Source organism: Thamnophis sirtalis, unplaced genomic scaffold (genome assembly GCF_051295495.1).
Source record: "Thamnophis sirtalis isolate CommonGarterSnake01/CBP01778 unplaced genomic scaffold, rThaSir2_p1.2 scaffold_4, whole genome shotgun sequence".
NCBI classification, from domain to species: domain Eukaryota; kingdom Metazoa; phylum Chordata; class Lepidosauria; order Squamata; family Natricidae; genus Thamnophis; species Thamnophis sirtalis.
The window spans coordinates 108,612,742-108,632,623 of NW_028261384.1; the positions used below are offsets into that span (position 1 = coordinate 108,612,742).

Genomic DNA, 19,882 nt, shown 5'->3' on the forward strand with positions numbered 1-19,882 from the left:
TTATTTCATTTAATAGGTTATAATATACCTTATTTTCCCTTTCTTTTCTCCCTTCCTCCCTTCTCTACTTTCTTCCTTCCTGCTCTCCTTTCCCTTCCTTCTTCCTGTACCTTTCTCCTACTCCTGCTCTTCCTCATCCCCTTCCTACCCTCTCTCCTCCTCTTTCTCTCCTTTCCATCCTCCTCTCCTTACCTCTTTCTTTTCACCCTCCCTCCCTTCTCTACTTTCCTCCTTCTTCCTCTCCTTCCCCTTCCTTCTTCCCTTCCCTTTCTCCTACTCCTGCTCTTCCTCTTCCCCTTTCTACCCTCTCTCCCCCTCTTTCTCTCCTTTCCATCCTCCTCTCCTTACCTCTTTCTTCTTTCCCCCATCTTCCTTTCATTCTCTCCTCCTTTCTCCCTTTCTCCCAACTCCCTTTCTGGGAGTTGAAGTCCACACACTTTCAAGTCTCCAAGGTGGAGAAAGACTGATCTATCTAATTAATATAATTATTTCTCCCTCTCTTTTTCACTCTATTTCCAGCGCACACACGCAAATGGGCAGCCCACCTCACACACAGGTAACTCCGGGCGGCTTACGGGAAGAGGACAGCCGACCACTCACCCACGCAGGGGGGGGGGCAGGATTTCGCCAAGAAAAGTTAACTTTCCTGTGAAAGGAGCCGGCAGCCTCTCAGCTCTTCCCGGCTGGGAAGACCTCCCCCCACTTCCACTCCTGCGACCCTCCTCCCGCCTCCTCGGAGATTCAAGCAAGCTAACTGGGAAGGCTGGGGAAGAAGAAGAAACGGAGGCGCGAGGTCAGCGGTCCTTGGGGGCGCGGCAGAAGCCCTGCAAAAGCGCTCCTTTCCCAGCTCGGCTGCCGTTGCTGCTGCTGCGGGCGGAAGGGGAGGAGGAGGAGGAAGAAGATAAAGCAGCGGGGCGGTCCCTGCAGCCGCCGACGCGGGAAAGGTGCGCTTTGACAGGGCTTCCACAGCCCTGCTAAAGCGCCCCTTTCCCAGCTCGGCTGCTGTTGCTGCTGCTCATGGCAGAAGGGGAAGAGGAGGAGGAGGAAGAGAAAGCGGCGGGGCGGTCCCTGCAGCCGCCGACGCAGGAAAGGTGCGCTTTGACAGGGCTTCCACAGCCCTGCCAAAGCACCCATTTCCCAGCTCGGCTGCCATTGCTGCTGCTCAGGGCAGAAGGGGAAGAGGAGGAGGAGGAAGAGAAAGCAGCGGGGTGGTCCCTGCAGCCGCCGATGCAGGAAAGGTGCGCTTTGACAGAGCTTCCACAGCCCTGCTAAAGCGCCCCTTTCCCAGGTTGGCTGCCGCTGCTGCTGCTCAAGGCAGAAGGGGAGGAGGAGGAGGAAGAAGATAAAGCGGTGGGGCGGTCCCTGCAGCCGCCAACGCGGGAAAGGTGCGCTTTGACAGGCTTCCACAGCCCTGTTAAAGTGCCCATTTCCCAGCTCAGCTGCCGCTGCTGCTGCTCATGGCAGAAGGGGAAGAGGAGGAGGAGGAAGATAAAGCGGTGGGGTGGTCCCTGCAGCCGCCGAGGCGGGAAAGGTGCGCTTTGACAGGGCTTCCTCTCCGGAGAGGCGTTTTTTAAAAAGAAAAACCCTGCAGGCACCCAGCGACAGGGGCTAGGAACCCGGAAGTTAATTACTTCCGGGTTCACTGACGAACCGGATTGCAAGAACTGGTGCAAACCAGGAGGAACCCACCCCTGGGGGGCGGGTGGGGGCGGGAAGGATGCACGAGATCACAGCAATGGAGACCTTCCCTTGTGTTTTCCTAAGCTGGCCTGGCCTGCAAGGGAAGCACACAGGAGATCCTAGCTGCAAGTTTATTCATGAGCACTATTGGCCAGGAGAGGCAGAGAGGAAGGCCAATGGTGCTCATGAGTAAACTGCAGATTAGAGACAGCTGGCAGATTGCTCGCTTTCTTGCTCAACCATCCAGACCTTTTAGGCAGCAAACAAAACTACCACCTCCTGCCTTGGCGCATCAAGGAGACTAAGCAGCAGCAAGCATAGCTGCATTAGGCTCCCACCACCCAACATCGATTTTAAGGTTCTTTCCCATCCCCCAGGATGGACAGTGAGTGAGAGAGAGAGAGAGAGAGAAAGGGAGGGAGGGAGAGAGAGAGAAAGGGAGGGAGGGAAAGAGAGAGAGACAAGAGACACAGAGAGTGAGTGGTGGAGGGAAAGAAAGAGAGAGAAGAGAGAATATGGAAGGGACAGAAAAAGAGAAGAGACAAGGAGACAAGTGATAAAGAGAGAAAGAACAGAGAGAGAGAGGGAAGAGAGAAGTGAGAGAGAGTGAGGGAGGAGAGGGAAGAGATGAGAGATAGAAACCAAGAGAGATAAAATGAAACAGAAAGAGACGAGAACGAGTGAAATAGTGAGGAAAGAGAAAGAGATAAGAAAGAAATGAGAGAAAAGGAGATGAGATGAGAGAGGGAGAGAGAAAGAGATGAGAGTGAGAAGGATAAAGAGAGAGATGAGAGAGGGAATAAGGAGAGAGATAGAGAGACAACCCTGTTTAAAAGAAAAGAGGAAAATTGCTCTTTAAGTTTTTAAGGTTGTAGACCACTGCATTAGACAATAACCATGGCCATTAAGTAAACCTTGTGGTATTAAATGAACAGCTGTGGTTGTTAAACTACCCCTTTTTCCCCAATGGGCATTTATTACTGGAAACTAGAAGGAATTGTTGGAAAAACCTGAGAAATAGAAAATCTCAGTCACATGACTGTGTGGGATGTTGTTGCTGCTCAAATGTCTCTCTCTCTCTCTCTCTCTCTCTCTCTCTCTCTCTCTCTCTCTCTCTCTCTCTCTCTCTCTCTCTCCCTCCCTCCCTCCCTCTCTCTCTCTCTCTCACTCTCAGGGTGTGTGTGTGTGTGTGTGTGTGTGTGTGTGTGTGTGTGTGTGTGTGTGAAAACTCCAAAAACAGATCAACTAGCTCTGGGGAGGTCAGTCATAAATTATTACACTTGCTAAGCAACTGGCCATTAGGTGAGGACCACTTGTATTTGGTTTGCCTTAAGGATTCAGAGCTGTATATGGAGTCTGGTGTCCTTTGACCCTTTGGGAGATTGCTAAAGGTCCAGATGGTGGAATCCTCAGGGGGGGGGGCTAGGATTGTGATCACCTAGCCATACCCATCCAACCACATGGCCACCTAATCATATCCATCAGTCACATGGGAGGTCACAAAATATATGTTTAGTTTTACTATAGGAGGCAGTGAGGAAGCAGGCAGCAGGGAGGGAGGCAAGGAAGTAGGAAGGAAGGTCAGGGAGGATCCAGAGCTTACAGGAAAACAGGGAGGTAGGCTAATGATTTAAAAAGATGCTGGGGACATTGGACCCTGGAATTCAAGCACACAAAAGTTCTCCCTCATAGTACTCTGAAATCCCTATACTACATTGACACAAGTATGATGCCTTTTCTCTCCACTAATTATATATCAGAATAAATAAAGTAGAAAAGGGAAATTGGGATGTTATGAACAGATAAAATAGATGTAAGGTTTTGTTGCTGTTATTACTGATACCTGCTATTTAGTCATTCCACATGGAATACAGATTTAATTCCAAAATGATCAGAATAAATATGCACGCAAAATCCTTTCTAGCTATAGCATAACAAAATTGCTGTAAGAAAGTCTCGCAATAATTCAAGGAATGATAGAACACACAAAACCATCTTTGAAGGATATATTTGAATTCACAATATTGACATTAATATTTCTGTTGCTTCTGTTTCCTCACACAGTAAGCCAAACTCAGGTTGCTAAATGTAGGGTATGGCATTCCCCACCAAGAGTTCACAGATATTCACAGTCAGGAGATTTCATCTATGGAGGTATCATTTCCTTGTCTATCATCAGGGGTAATAAACTGGACTTCAATCAACTTCCACTCGAACCTAACTTATCTGAGACGTTGGTATTCCTTCCTTATATTTTCTCTTTCCTACTTATATTTCATATTTGGTAAAACAAACTTCTTACACTATAATGCCATTCAGCCAGGCAAAGGGGAACAGTATGGAATAGTTGTCTTCTATGAGAAGTAGTTAGTGAATCCAAGCAGTGACTTATTTTTTTCCTGAAGGGAACTGTGAGTCTAGTTGACTGCCTACATAAATCCTTGAATCCTTAGCAAGATTTTCACTAGTGGCTTCTTGCTGTATTCTTGCTAGTGCCAAAAGATTATGAGTAGCTCAAAGTCAACTTCTTGATTCCTACCAATGATTGACTAAAATCATGGTCTCCCTGTTTCAAACTGACTCTCTAAATATATCTGATTGAAATTACTGTCTATTTATTTACCTTCTGAAAGAAGTGATTATATACTCTGACCCCCTTCTGTTTTCCCCATTGATGCCAATATTTTTTTACAATGTCTGTTTTGAAATTAAATGATTCATTTTGTAGAAAATTATTTTAAATTGTGGACTTGTGAACAAAAATATTTAGATGTAGATTTTTTTCATGATTCTTCTGCTATTCACATAATTTCCAATGAGATGAGAAGAATCGATGTGTATAGATGAATATCCTGCATTTTTAAAATATATTTGGACAATATTGTGAGAAATTGACTGCTTACATTATTTTCATTTAAAATTTCCATTACTTTATAGCTGTCTCTTAAATAATTTTTCCTGTTTTAGTTTTTTCTTATTAGAAAGAGTGAAAGCATCTGCCTACCATCACTAAAAAGTGATCTATTCAACTCAAAGAAAAAAAATCCCTCCCCAAATACCTTAGCTTAGAAAGGCAGTCTGTGAGAGTCTCGCTTATGTTCCCAAAATGATACTTTTGCATCTTTTACCCTTATAATTTGAAGAGTGGTAATAAAGAAAAAAGATCATTTCAGCACACCTGGATTAGCCCTACTACGATTACTAGGAGAGATAGTTGGTCAAACATTAGGAAATAAAAGAGAATATTTGTAGCCCAGATTTCAAATGTGGGTTGCTTGTTGCTCTCTAAACTTGCTTATTTTCTTGCAGACATTTTATTACCCAAGGATTGGTGAAGTTAGCTAGTCTGAATAATGAAATATCTACAAAAACACCATCAAGCTCAGAAAGTTCAAATACCAAGACATTTGGAAATTTTATTCTTAAATAGACTGGATATTGAAGAACAATGATCTTTTTAATCAATATCCAACAATTTTTTAATGAACCAGAAAATGTTATAATAGAAAATACTAATAAAAAACAGACAATACTATAATAAAATCTCAAATGCTGAAAACATTAAATGATTTTTTTTTTCAGAATAGTGACGGAGAATTACCAGCAAATCTTAGCTTTGGCCTTTGCTGTAAAGGAAATCAATGACAATCCTAGGATGTTAGTAAACATTACACTGGGATTCAATATTTATGACAGCTATTTAAGTTCCAAATGGACCTATCATGCTGCACTACAATTTCTCTCTTCGAAAAATAACCTTGTGCCCAACTACAAATGTGGCATCCAGGATACTCTCTTGGCAGTAACTGAAGATCTGACTTCTGAACGCTCCTATCAGAAACCCAATATTTTGGGCATCTACAAGATTCCACAGGTGGGATATTTCTATGTAGAGAAGGAGACAGAAAATACATGAGAGGTTTTTCATCCATAGATGCTATTGACAGAAGACTAAAGAAAAGGAAGATGTCATAGAGGAGAATGTGGAAATGATTGTATTCTTGCACTATCAAAGTGATCTCTAAGAGTTTAAAGAGCCAAGGTGGCGCAGTGGTTAAATGCAGCACTGCAGGCTACTGCTAGATCAGCAGTTCAGCGGTTCAAATCTCACCGGCTCAGGGTTGACTCAGCCTTCCATCCTTCCGAGGTGGGTAAAATGAGGACCCAGATTGTTGGGGGCAATATGCTGACTCTCTGTAAACCACTTAGAGAGGGCTGAAAGCCCTATGAAGCGGTATATAAGTCTACTGCTATTGCTATTTAAAAAAAAGTCTATTACAGTTCTAACTGTATATTTTGTATGGCCCATCAAAGCCAAATTCTCAGCATTTGAGGAATGTTCAAAAAGGTAGTTCTTGATTTTTATTTAATTTCATTAGCAGTTACAGGACAACTATATGACATTGCATTGATGGTCATCAATGTCTGGAAGAGGTGAAATAACATACAGACTAAAATATATTTTAATATTTGAAACTGTATTCTTTATTAATAAACATTTTAAAATGGTAAAATGCAATGATTTCTATTAACAGAAATAGATGTTTTACTTTGCTTTCTTTTACTTTGCTTTGCTTTACTATATCTAGGATACTTCTACCTTAGTAGAAAGATATTTAGCTCAAAATCATTGTCTGCTATTTTATTTCAATATAGGAATGAATTTCATTTTTTCCATTTAAAAAGTGATTTGTTAAAAATTGTAAATTGGATATGAATAGTAATATTAACATTGGAAGCGTTAAATAGAATTATTAGACAAGATTCAGAAATCAAAATGGAAATCAAAAGAGAAAAAAATACAAATTACAGGGATTTGCAGATGACCTGGTGTTCATTTTAGAAGAACCATTGGAAACTGGCTCCAGGCTAATGGAATAAATAGAGGAATTTGGAAAAATGGCAGGACTGAAAATAAATAAATAAAGAAAAAATGAAAATATAGTTAAAAATCTTCAGGTAGTTAAGAAAGTAAAATATTTGGGAATTTACTTTACAACCTGAGGTGCAACAATTAAATAAAATAAATGTACAATATTAATACGAGAAATAAAAGTGGTCTTGGAGAATTGAAAAAAAACTTCCAGCTGTTAAGAGTAAGAAGAATAGCAACTATAAAAATAAATGTCCTGCAAAAGCTATAGTTTCTGCTTCATACCATTCTTGTCAAACTAGATGATGCATTTGATGAACTAAATGCAATAATTTTGAAATATGTCTGGCAAGGAAGAAGAGTAAGAATAAGACTGAAAATGGTCCAGAAACAAAGGATTCGGAGATTTATTACCAGGCCTCAGCAGTGACTTGGGTGAATAATTGATAAATCTCAGAAATAGAGATGGCTACTGTTGGAGGGACATGATCTTCAATAGGGATGGCATGCCTTTTTGTGGTATGGAATTAATAAAATGTATAGATACTTTCATTATGTAAGGAATGCTCTACTTCTAATATGAGAAAAAGGTAAAGCAAAGAATTATATGAAAATACCAGCCTGGCTTTCCACAATGGAAGCACTGATACATCCAAATGTTGTAAATTTGGAAAAAAATTGTAAAATATAAAGATATTTTAAATGAGAAAGGGGAACTTAAAACCAACAGGAATGACAAAACTAAGGGGTGGACCTTGAATGGTGGCCACAATACAATCGAGATACAGAAAGATGTAAAGATATATTGTTACTATAAAGAGGCAACAACACTTGATTAGATACTACTAAGAGCAGCTGAAAAGTTAATAAAGAAAATCGATAGCTACTTATTAAGTCTTAAAATGGAAATGAAGAAATGAAAGAAACCATGCTACCATAGGCAAAAAAAATTGAATATAGTATAGAACTAGATAAATGGGAAAAACTTTGGATAGACATTAAAAATTGACAATGGCAACCACCTACAAGGGAAATCTCTTTAAAAAATTTATAGGTGACATTTGCCTCCAACAAGGCTAGCAAAGATTTTTAAAACCATATCCACCAAATGTTGGAAATGCAAGCAGATATAGAGTTCATCTTCCCATAAGTAGTGGAAATGCTCAGAGGGGAAAAAATCTGGATGGAAATACAAATATGGTTAGGGAAACTGATAAAGCAATACATAGTTTTAAAGCCAGAAATATTTTTTAGGTATATTGCCAGAGAAATATGACAAAGTGAATGTATATTTAATATTACATGTTTTGACCACAGTGAAAATTGTATTTCCATAACACTGACAAATGAGAAAACCACTACAGATGAAAATATATTTAAAATATATTATTATATTATATTATATTGTGCAGAAATGGGTAGGTTAACATTAAATATAAAGCACAAAGAACACACAAATATTTTTAACTTGGGATTTGTTTTATCAATGGTCAGATAATAAAGGTAGAAGTAGGAAGAATATTATTATGTCAAGTAAAGAATATTATAACTTTTAATATTTTACATATGTTTTTAAAAACCAGAAAATGCACTGTTTACTAAATACTTAAATATGTTATTTGTAATAATATTTTTTTTAAAAAAAAACTGGAAATTGGAGAACAATTTAATGGAAAGGTAAAGATCTCTTTGGTGCATTAGGTTTGATTAAGGGGCTCATATATTATTAAAGTTCTATGATTGTAATAAATGCAAAAAAATCAATGAAAAATTATATAATGAATAAGTCCCACTTTCTTTTTTCCTTCAAGTTTTTTATTTTATTTTATAATATAAAAATGTCATTTTCAATTAAACAGTGTGCTATCTGGGTTCAAACAGTTTTAGGAAATAGTAATAAAAATATTTACAACAGTGTTCATTGCATTAGTAACAACAACAACAGCTCAGAACAGCCTATATTTTAAAAAGGTACTTGGATGCTGGCAGCAATACATATCAACCATCAACACCAGTTCTATGGTAGTTGTGATATATATATATATATATATATATATATATATATATATATATATATATATATATATATATATATATATATATATATATATATATATATATATATATATATATATATATATATTGCTACCAAAAGTATCTGCTTATGGTTCATTGTTACCTCCACCATCAAACTTCTCCCCTCTTCATCTACAAACATTTGTCTAGTATTTATTGTTTCTTTAATATATATGGCCACCCCTCTTTTTTTGCTGTGCTAGTGAAGAGTATAATTTCCCAATTTTAGGATATTCCAATAATATATTATGTTGTTTTTGATGTAGACCTCTTGAAGCCAAATAAAATATTACTTTAGATTTCCTAATTTTTTAAAAATACTTTTCCTTTTCATAGGAAAATTCAGTCCATTTCTGTTAATTAACAGCAATTTTAATAGTAATTCCCTGCTATTTCCCAGTTTGTGTTTACTCTTCTATTAAGCTTCCACATAAGTTCAAAGAGCTACAGTGTTTAAACACTTAAAGTGTTTCACTCTTTGTCTCTGCTGTCCCATATAAACAATTTGCCAGTGCAGCTGTTATTTGCAGCAAAAAAGCTAATCTTCAGCAGATATTTAATGTCATTCTTTCACTCACTTTTAATTCATTTTGTTTTATCCCCCTGTGGATGTCACTGTTGTTCCATTTATTTATTTTTCCTCTGTCATTAACTTGTATTGTAACTGATCCAAAGCTTTTTAAAAGTCCCAAGAGTCAGAATTTCATATTTCAAAAAAAATTACAACTTAGGCACTATTGTAGTTAAAAAACGCAGTCTGACATTTCTAGCTGTAAAGAAATATTTCTTCCCTGAAAGGTTCTCTTTTCACTATTTCAACTTCTATAGATACCTCTCCAGATTGCTCAATGCTATTCTTGGGAAGTGGAAAACAAAGAATTCCACCTCCTTCTCTTTGAGACCCAATAGAACCAGGTTTGTTTTTAGGAAACAAGTTCCTCAACAGAATTTGGAAAAGTCTCACTAAGATCAACCACACAGTTCCTCAGTTTTTATGCTTGTTTCATTCGTCGGCTGTCCCAGCTTATGTCAGGCGCACAATGGCTATCTTTTTTCTTCCCACCTGATTGGGAGCTTCCTCCAGATCAAACAAGGAGTTTGTGATCTCCTTCTAAACAACAGAGTGTTCTCACTATCTTCATCACTACTCCGGGATAACTTGGGTCCCTTGGAACCTCATGACAAGTCAAATTCCACACAATTCCATGTAACCCCAAGGAGATGTGTCATATCACCACAACATCAGGTCCACTTCCAACTACTTTCTATCCCTTATTGAAATAATGGACATTCATGATCATTTGAAAAACTTTATTTCTTATCTGAATATGTTTTCAGTTCATCTATGGCTCTGCAATGGTGCTGACAGAAAAGGACCATCTTCTTTACTACTATCAGATGACTCCAAATCTACTTCATCAATATAGAGGGATTATGAAATTACTGCAGCATTTCAACTGGAATTGGATCACATTCTTTATTGCCAATGGGATGCATCTAGAGACTGTTATGAATGTCATCATTCCAGAATTTGCGAAAAATGGTATCTGTACTGCAAAGGTATATACATTCATTTTGTGTCATGGTGAAAACCGCATGAAATGTATAGAAAAATCTTATTATGATGTCATGAATAGCAAAGCCAAGGTTCTGGTTTTCAGTGGAGACCTGCGTTCCATGATTTTTTTGAGATGGTTGCTATCTTTTAAATTTGGGGAAATTATAGGAAAAACTAAAGGCCATGTTTGGCTTCTAACTATTGGGATGGAGCTGAAAAATATCATTGCACCCACTGCGAGGCCAATACTCGAATTCCACGGTTCATTTTCCTTTACAGTCCATTCTGATGAAATCCAGGGATTCCAGCAATTTCTCCAGAACAGAAACCCTTTGAATTCAGAAGGGGATGGTTTTATCAGAAATTTCTGGGCTCGGACATTTCACTGTCCATTCCAGGGCTCTGGGTTCCATCCTAAGAATAGGGATGCCTGCACAGGGATGGAAAGACTGGAGAACCTTCCTGAGCATGTCTTTCCCATGAGAATCACAGGCCAAAGCTATAGCATCTACAATGCTGTTTATGCTGCAGCTCATGCCTTACATGTCATCTATGCATCAATATCCAGTGAAAAGGCAATGGATGAAAGGGAAAAATGGAGACATCCAAATCAGCAGCTCTGGCAGGTAATAACCCAAAAATTATATATATAAAAAGAATGATATGTGGTACTTTTGATTTGGCAGAGTTGCAGTATCTTTTCGTCCCAGACAGTTTAGTTAATTAGGACCTATAGTTCATTTTACAGGTAATCAATATTTTATTCTTGTTCATTAATATTTCATTACCATCATGAATTCATTTCCACAAAAGAGCTGAAATTGCAGTTAAAAAAAATGAAGAACACCAATCTATGCAACACAATAGTCATATAAGATATAAAGACTACTGGAGTTTAAAAGTTGTATGATGACCATGAATTTAAAAACCATAGTATTTCACTTACATTTGTTGTTTTATGAAAATTCTGATGTTTTGGTTTCAAACCAAAAAATAACAAATTTCAAGATAAAACTATTTAAAATGTGACCAGAAAAATAATGATGAAAGAAAGTTTAACAAATAAAGGAATCCTATTTGACGCTGAAATGACAGTTTTGATGTCAGATGACCTTCCTTTACATTGTCTTTAAATCCAGAACTGGATCCAGGAAAACCTCATTAACTTTTGCCTTTTTATTTCCCATTTCAGCTTTCTAATCTACTAAAAACCTTATCATTCAATAACAGTGCTGGAGAAAAAATTTCCTTTGATCAGGAGGGCTCTCTACTTGCAGGAATTGACATTATTAATTGGATTACATTCCCAAATGAATCTTTCATTGGACTGAAAGTTGGAAGGATGGATCCATGGGCCCCTTCACACAAAGAACTTATCATCAAGGAAGAGGATATTGTATGGCATCCTGGATTTAACCATGTAAATAACATCTTATTATCACATATGGAATGACTTCAGCTACTTGATTTTTTTTCCCCATGGATCCTCATGCCATTAATATCAGTGAACTTAGTTTAAAATACATTCTCTTCCTTGCAGGGTTCCAATATCAGTTCTTCCAGATAATATTTGTGTTCTTGATCAAAGTTCTCTGGATTTTGCTCAAGGTGCAGCCTGTTGAGAAACCCAAGAAAAGTCTTCAGAAAATTTAATCAAGTTTCCTTAAGTTTTTCTTTGGTCAGTATTGGCCATAAATATTGTGATTTATTATACAATACTAACACAAGTTGGAAATGCTAATAATATTGTACTGGGTGTACTAAAAAAAGATTAACTTTCTCTCACAAGATTGATACTGTTTCCTAAGTTGTAGTAATGAAGCTAAATCATTTTTTTATATTTTTTTATTTTAGAAACAAACATAACACATAAAATCTTCTTTCTTTACATACTGTAGAAAATGTTTCAGTTGGTTACAAAAACTTTCGTGCATCTCTTCCACTGTCATCAAGTATAGTTCATATTAACTCAAGTATTTTAACTCCAATGTTTATATATGTTACCATCATCATAACTCCAGTTTCATTTGACTATCATTGTTTAGACGTCCTTCATCATAAAATATACCAAAATTTAATACATAACCACACACTGGCATTTCATTTACTATTTCTAAAATCCTCCAATAGTACTGAGTCCTTATATCCTATTCTAGCTAAATATCCCTAATATTTAGTAACAAAATTTTCCAATCTTCCTTTTCAAAACACTGTTTGCAATTTACATCCAATCTCCTTATGATGTACCAATTCCTATATATAAATTATTTATCATTATCCCTTCTTTATTTAACTATATACTATATCATAACATTTTCTCCCTAATAGTCAGAACTTGACTCTATTTAATTTACTTCTTTTTTTTAATTGACCTTTATATATAATCCAAAATATTTTCTGATCTTCCCTTCATGGGTATCATTCAATATTCATATCCAATTATTGATTATCATGACCCTACACATTGTATACATTATTATCATTATCAATTTTTTATTTAACTATACCTATTAACACTAAATTTCACTAAGTTTAACTAGTTTTAAATAATACTCTTCCATCTATCAACCTCTATCTTTTCATTGACAAAACAGTCTCATGTCTTCTGCCATTTGTGGTATTAATCTTCTAAACATCTTCTTGATCAGATTTGTATGGACTTCTCTTCAATATTCCATTATTTGCATTTTCAAAAACAAACCAGTTGCCATAAATATCAGCAGGTTTAATCTCTTTATATTCATTTTCCACTTCAGTTTTTTGGACTTCAATTCCCTCATTTTGCATTTGATAAACATCTTCAATTTTTTCATCATATTTTGCTGTTAGCTGCTCCAAGTATTCCAATTTTTGTTCTATTTTCTCATATGTATTTGATAATTTTAGTAATTCTGAAAATATTGTCTGTAAGTTTACAATCTTTATATTTTCTTGACATTGTGCTATCTTAAGAAGTCCATCTGCCCTTGCTTGGAAGGTTGTTAATGTTAAAACATGGATTCTCAAAAGCCATCTTTTCCCCTCTTCTCTGGTTGAAAGCACACTTCAAAGGGACATCTGGCTTACCCCTAAGCCATCAAAACATCTGGCTTACCTCTAAGCTATCAAAACAAACCGTGAAGAGAGGAGGAAGTTCTGCTTGAATACACAAAGCTCCAATCAACAAAACCTCCCCGCATTCGGGCAGCGTACCACTGTTAAAATGTTTTTTTTTTTTTTAAATATCTATTTTGTATTTCAAATTAGAAGACGAGGTCCAAACTTTAAATGAATTTAAAAAAAATATCCGCAGCAATGAGAAAGGAAAACTTTGGTCTTTAAATCACAGAGAGTCACAGAGAAAAAGTAGAAAAAGAAGACTTAATCCATCCATTTTAAAAGGCTTGTAAAGATTCCATCCATAAAGATAGTATTTACAAAAGTGAGATAACCACTGTCTAAAACCATTAAGGGTTGAATTTCGCCACTTGATTCTTCTATTCTTCAATTTAAATCATTTTTTAAGTTTTTATAGGCAGTCTCTCTTTTAAAACAATAAAGATTTCGCACCAGCTGGAAACACTTTCACTTTCCATTCCTTTCATTTTGGGGCCGCCCCAACCTCATCAGCCTTTGGCTGGAATTTTTGTCACTGGCTGGAAGAAATCATCTTGCTTTGTTCGAGGATTTTGCAATATCCCCGAGATCAGCAAGACATATTCTTTCTGTTCACTGTCTCTTCAGGACACTTTAGATCCATTTGGACCACTCCCAGTGGCAAAACTAAATCAATTTTTAAATGATAAGGAATATTTTATTATTTTTTCTGAAATAATGTTTTAGTAAGATTGATTCTACTAATAACTTTAAAATGTCACTATTCTATACTCAAACATTAATATTTCTGAAACCAAATCTTTGAGGATGATTCTCTTAATCTTATCTTGCCAACAGACACTACCTATCTCTGTGTGTAATGCCAATTGTCAGCCTGGCTACCAGAAAGAAACAAAGGAGGGAGAACCATTTTGTTGTTACAATTGTGTGCCTTGTCCAAAAGGGTGGATATCTAACAAAACAGGTGAGATGGCAGCTAAAATAAAAGATCAAATAACAACTACAACAATGAGCTGTAACATTTTTTACTATAGCTGCTTCTTACCTTTCTTATAGTATGAATAACCACCATCTATACAGAGTCCTACAACAATGTTCCCTCTAATTTTTTTTCTGTGTGTACGGAAAAGTATAGTGTTTGAGCGGCATATTTTCATGCCTGAGCGCCTGAATTTTTTTAGCCATAATTGCCATCAGAGCAGATTTTAGGAGGAAGGAGGAAGGAATTGCAAGGAGGAAAAGGGTCTCCTCCATCTCTCTCAGACCCCCAAGGAAAGGAAAGAAAATGGGAAAAAAGAAAAGGAAAGGAAATAGAAAAGAAGGAAAGGAAAAAAGAAAGGAAATGGGAAAGAAGAAAGGAAAGGAAAAGAGAAAGGAAAAATGAAAGGAAATGGAAAAGAAGGACAGGAAAAAGGAAAGGAAATGGGAAAGAAGAAAGGAAAGGAAAGGAAAAGAGAAAGGAAAGGAAAAAGTAAAGGAAATGGAAAAGAAGGAAAGGAAAAAGGAAAGGAAAGGAGAAAGGAAAAGAAAAGGAAAGAGTGGAAAGGATTGGTACTGCTCAAAAATCAAGTCTCAAGATCCCGTGGACCCCTTTGGATGAGGCATTCCAATTCCACGCTGCTTCCCTCTCTCCCCAAAGCGAAGGGATCGCAGAAAAAATGCTGAGCCCAGAATGGGGCTTCAGGTGAAGCAATGCCTGAGAAACCCCAGATGTGCAGAGAAACGCAGGCTACAACCAGAGAATCCCATTTTCCCAGAAACTGACGAAGCCCCAGAGGACCAATGGGAATTCTCCCTTCTGCAGTGTCATTTGTCTCCGAGCAGAGTCTTCCTTGACTTCACCAATCACCAGATGGAGGAGAGAGTTCGATGCAGAGAGAGAAGGGAGGGAGGGGGGATATTTTTAGTAACATTTAAAGACATTAAAAAACACTGCGCTGCAGTTTGAAACTTGTCGTGGTGGTTTTTTGTTACCTGAGTAGCCGCGCAGGAGCGCAGCTTAGATGGAACATTGTCCTACATGTGTTTTGAGGAAATGAGATGTAAAACCTGTCAGATTTGTTCCTTTCAGGTCACTTAGGAAAGAAAGACTCTTGACTCCATTAATTTCCTAAGGGTTGCTGATTGCAGAAAAGTCAGGCTAGAATTAAGTTTAACGCATAAAAGATTATATGCTTTCCCCCTTATTCCAGCCCTCTCACCAAGACCAGTTTGTCTTCAGCCAATGAAAAGCCACACAGAATCAGTGAGATGTTTGAGGCAATCCACCTTCCATTCTCAGGCTGCATGGCCATTGAGTATTGGCAAAAAGTGTGGTTCCATCCTTCCCTGGCCTTCCTCAAGTTGTCATCACCTCTCCACATTTCCCACGTCATCACTGCACATGTTTATTGTCCATTTCCCCCCCCTCACAAACAGTGATCCCTCCACCCAGGATGCCCACAAAGTGTGGAGCTAAATATGGCAGAAATGACAGTGCCAAAGAGTTTTTTAACATGTTTGGGCCGTCTCTAAATTAGGATTATTAGAGAATGATTTATATTAACTGGTAATGTTAGTTCCAGAGATGTTTTCTCCACCTAGATTGAAGAAAAATGGAGGAGCTTTGATCAGCAAACTTTCAACCACCTTCAGTTTGTATCCCAGTTTTGCATCTACTGGAACCATACTGCCCAAGATGCAACACTCATTTTTTTCATTCTGCTTAGCCACCTGATATTGTTCACAATATTATTCATGAATATCATCATTTGCTTTGTTGTCCGTGCACTTTAGAATAGTTTCTATTAAAAAAAGAAAAATTGACTCAGCAGTGCATGCCACAATTTATAGACTTTAATGTGAAGTCAGAGCAACCAGAAACAACTTGTCACATAAAAAGTGATGTTCTTTGTAATTCGTTGTTATTCTAAGGTTATTCATTCAGTAACAAATGAACCATTACATCTTTTCCAATTTGCCTATATTTTTAAAAATGTCATTAAAGTTCTATTGCTAATAGACAACTAACAGAAATAATTAAAAACTCACACACGGTCTCCCTTTTAATATTGTGAACTTTTGCAGATATGGACAATTGTTTCAAATGCCCACAAGATCAGTATGCGAACAAGCAACAGAATGGATGCATTCCAAAGGTCATTAGCTATTTGTCCTATGAAGAACCACTGGTTATGATCATAGTTACTTGTACAGTCTTGTTGTCTGCTACTACTGTTCTGATCTTGAAGATATTTTGGAAGCATCACAATACTTACATAGTGAAAGCAAACAATCGTGATCTTTCCTACATTCTTCTCATCTCACTTCTCCTCTGTTTTCTTTGCTCATTGCTCTTCCTTGGCAGACCACTAACAACAACTTGTTTCCTTCGCCAAACTACTTTTGGGATCATTTTCACCATGGCTGTTTCTTGTGTGTTGGCAAAAACCCTTATTGTAGTTCTGGCTTTCATGGCCACAAAGCCAGGATCCCAGATGAAGAAGTGGACAGGGAAACGACTGGCCAGCTTAATTGTTGTTTCTTGCACTTTTCCTCAAGTAGGCATCTGTGTTGTGTGGCTTGCAACATTCCCTCCTTTCCCAGATAATGATATGCTTTCAATGAGTGAAGAAGTTGTCCTTCAATGTAATGAATCATCATCCATCATGTTCTATCTTGTTTTGAGCTACCTAGGATTACTGGCCATTGCCAGCTTCACTGTAGCTTTCTTTGCCCGGAAGTTGCCAGACACTTTTAATGAAGCCAAATTCATTACTTTCAGCATGTTGGTGTTTTGCAGTGTGTGGTTGACCTTTGTTCCAACTTACCTGAGCACCAAAGGAAAATACATGGTCACTGTGGAGATCTTCTCCATCTTAACCTCTAGTGCTGGATTGCTGGGGTGCATCTTTGGTCCCAAATGCTACATTATTCTGTTGAGACCTGAGCTGAACAAAAGAGAGCATTTAATCAGCAAAAAAACCTGAAGATGTCAATTTTGCAGTGGCAGCATCCCCAATAGTACTAGAAGAGGGTTGGAGTGACATTTTAGTGACATAGCTTTGTATATTCATGAGATAAATTCTCTCTCTCTCTCTCTCTCTCTCTCTCTCTCTCTCTCTCTCTCTCTCTCTCGCGCCCTCCCTCCCTCCCTCCCTCTCTCCATTGCTAAACCTATCTGTCTCCCACTCTCTATGTGTCTGTTTCTCTCTCTGTTTCCTCTCTGCCAATTCCTTCCTTCCTTCCTTCTTTCCATTTTATATGTTTTGTATCTTATACATAGTGCTCATTTCCTGGAACACGCATATAGTGGCCATAACATCTAAATCAACCAAATCCCTTTCAAAGTGTAACATAATTTTGTTACAGCATACTGGATGTTCAACAAAGTGTAGCATCCCTGGGAAAAAGCAGAGGCACAATCCATATACATTTGGCCTGCTACATATGAAAGACATGAGCTGAAATAATAAATAATAATTAAAAATAAAGATATAAAAGCTTCCAGTTACAGCCTCTCCGAGAAGAGCTTGAAAATGGCAGTCTCGAGTGAGCTCCACAAAATTCAGCTGGTAACTGCTGCCAAGAAACCCTTCAGGATCATAGCCTCCCAGAAAGAGAGGTGAAGGAAGGTGGAGCACTTTGCTGACCATGGGAAATCTGCAAATTCCTCGGTTAGTCTGAAGCAAGCTCACCAGAATGGCAGCAGGCACAACCGCCATTGCTGGCAGTCAAGAAAGCTGAGACAATGGGGAACCAAGATTGTGCAGAAACAGTGTAATGACAAAACATTGAAACTGGGTGAGATAATTACCAACTTTTACCATAATGACTTGCAGTAACAAAAATAATATGAAAAGAACACTCCTAAAGAGCTGAGGTGGCGCAGTGGTTAAATGCAGCACTGCAGGCTACTTCAGCTGACTGAAGTTCTGCAGTTTGGCTGTTCAAATCTCACCGGCTCAGGGTTGACTCAGCCTTCCATCCTTCCGAGGTGGGTAAAATGAGGACCCGGATTGTTGTTGGGGGCAATATGCTGACTCTGTAAACCGCTTAGAGAGGGTTGAAAGTGCTATGAAGCGGTATATAAGTCTAACTGCTATTGCTATTGCTAAATTAGCTGCACACCAAACACTCAGAGAAAAAGAAAAAAGAACCAGAATAGAAAATTGGAAAAATCCCAAAGGAAACAATAAAATACCGAAAAAATGGGGGGAGGGGGGAGACTCAAATATTTTCAAAGTGATTTCAATGAGAAATTATTTGATATTTGCTTATTTGCATTTTTATATTTTTACATTTTTTAGACTTACAGACAATCAGGTGTCTTAAACCAGTGTTTTTCAACCTTTTTTGTGCAAAGGCACACTTTTTTCATGAAAAAAATCACGAGGCACACCACCATTAGAAAATGTTAAAAAAAATTAACTCTGTGCCTATATTGACTATATATAACACAAGGTGATGAAAGTACATGGCAAGTATCCCTAGGAATTATCTATCTCCATTTTTTATCAAAGGGCTACCAGCGGCTGTGTGTGTGTACGTTACTCCATGTTATAAAGCTGTATAAAATCCCATCCAATAGGCAAATAAGGAAATACCTGTTGCTCTGGTCTTTAATGCAATTCTTGCTTAAGGCAGAGCCCTCCTCCCGCCCCAAAAGACGAGGCAAGCCACGTTGAAGCAAACAGCCTCCGCCACAATTTTTTTTTTAAAAAAACCATGCAGTGGCAGAAATGTCAGTTGTAGGAAAGGGGAAGAATGGCTGGAGGGGGTAGGGATTTTATGAATTACCACCCCCCCCCCCCTCTCTCTCTCTCTCTCTCTCTCTCTCTCTCACACACACACACACACACACACACACACACACATTCTCCCACGCACAGAGCGGGAAAGGCGGGACCAAAGCCCGGCCGCGAGCGAGGGATCGCGCGGCGAGCAGCGACGCCAGGCTGCTTCCTCCTCCTCCGCTGCCGCCGCCTTCACTACCCAGCAGACAAAAGCAAGGGCCGGCCGGTGGGGGCTGCTTTCGCCGCAGCTGTCAGTCCCGGCGAAGGCTGCACGTTGCTTAGCCGCCGGACCCGCTCCTAGCCCTTCTGGAGAGCGCGGCACGTTTGCGGGAAGGAAGCCCACCCTGGGTCAGAGAAGGCGACGACATGCATCCCTCCCTGACACATTTTAAGCGCATTTTAAAAACAATTTTTTGGGGGAGGGGGGGCGAAATCGTACCGCGCACCTCTCTTTTGACTTTAGCGTATCGGTTCTCTATCGCAGTTCGGGTGCTGTCCTCCCCCTCCCTTCTCCTTTCATTGTCGCCCTTCCTCCCTTAACGGTTAGAGATGTCAGAGATATCAGAGATGTCCCGAGGCAAAAACACCCGCTGGGTGTTTTTCCCACGGCACACCTTACATTATGTCACGGCACACTAGTGTGCTGCAGCACAGTGGTTGAAAAACACTGTCTTAAACAGACTGTTTAATATTGGATTTGAGAATAAGAGAGCCATCTATGGGTGAAAGAGGAGTATTGCCACACTAATGTAGAAATATTCAAGGGAAGTTAACCTAATATATACAAAAATTAATACAGAGAATAGAAGCAGCAACCTCTGGAGA

General features: G+C 38.5%; 2 protein-coding genes across 2 annotated transcripts; both read left to right on the forward strand.

Annotated features, from left to right (window-relative positions):
* The first annotated feature begins 3,775 nt into the window (after positions 1–3,775).
* LOC148046079 (extracellular calcium-sensing receptor-like) lies at positions 3,776–11,754 on the forward strand. Its single transcript, XM_087714488.1, has 5 exons — positions 3,776–3,834; positions 5,263–5,554; positions 9,968–10,813; positions 11,380–11,607; positions 11,728–11,754. The coding sequence occupies exons 1-5, from the start codon at positions 3,776–3,778 to the stop codon at positions 11,752–11,754; spliced, it is 1,452 nt and encodes a 483-aa protein (XP_087570614.1).
* A 4,594-nt stretch (positions 11,755–16,348) lies between these two features.
* Positions 16,349–17,251, forward strand: LOC148046080 (vomeronasal type-2 receptor 26-like). Its single transcript, XM_087711895.1, has one exon. The coding sequence runs from the start codon at positions 16,352–16,354 to the stop codon at positions 17,249–17,251; it is 900 nt and encodes a 299-aa protein (XP_087568021.1). The 5' UTR covers positions 16,349–16,351.
* Positions 17,252–19,882: the final 2,631 nt, after the last annotated feature.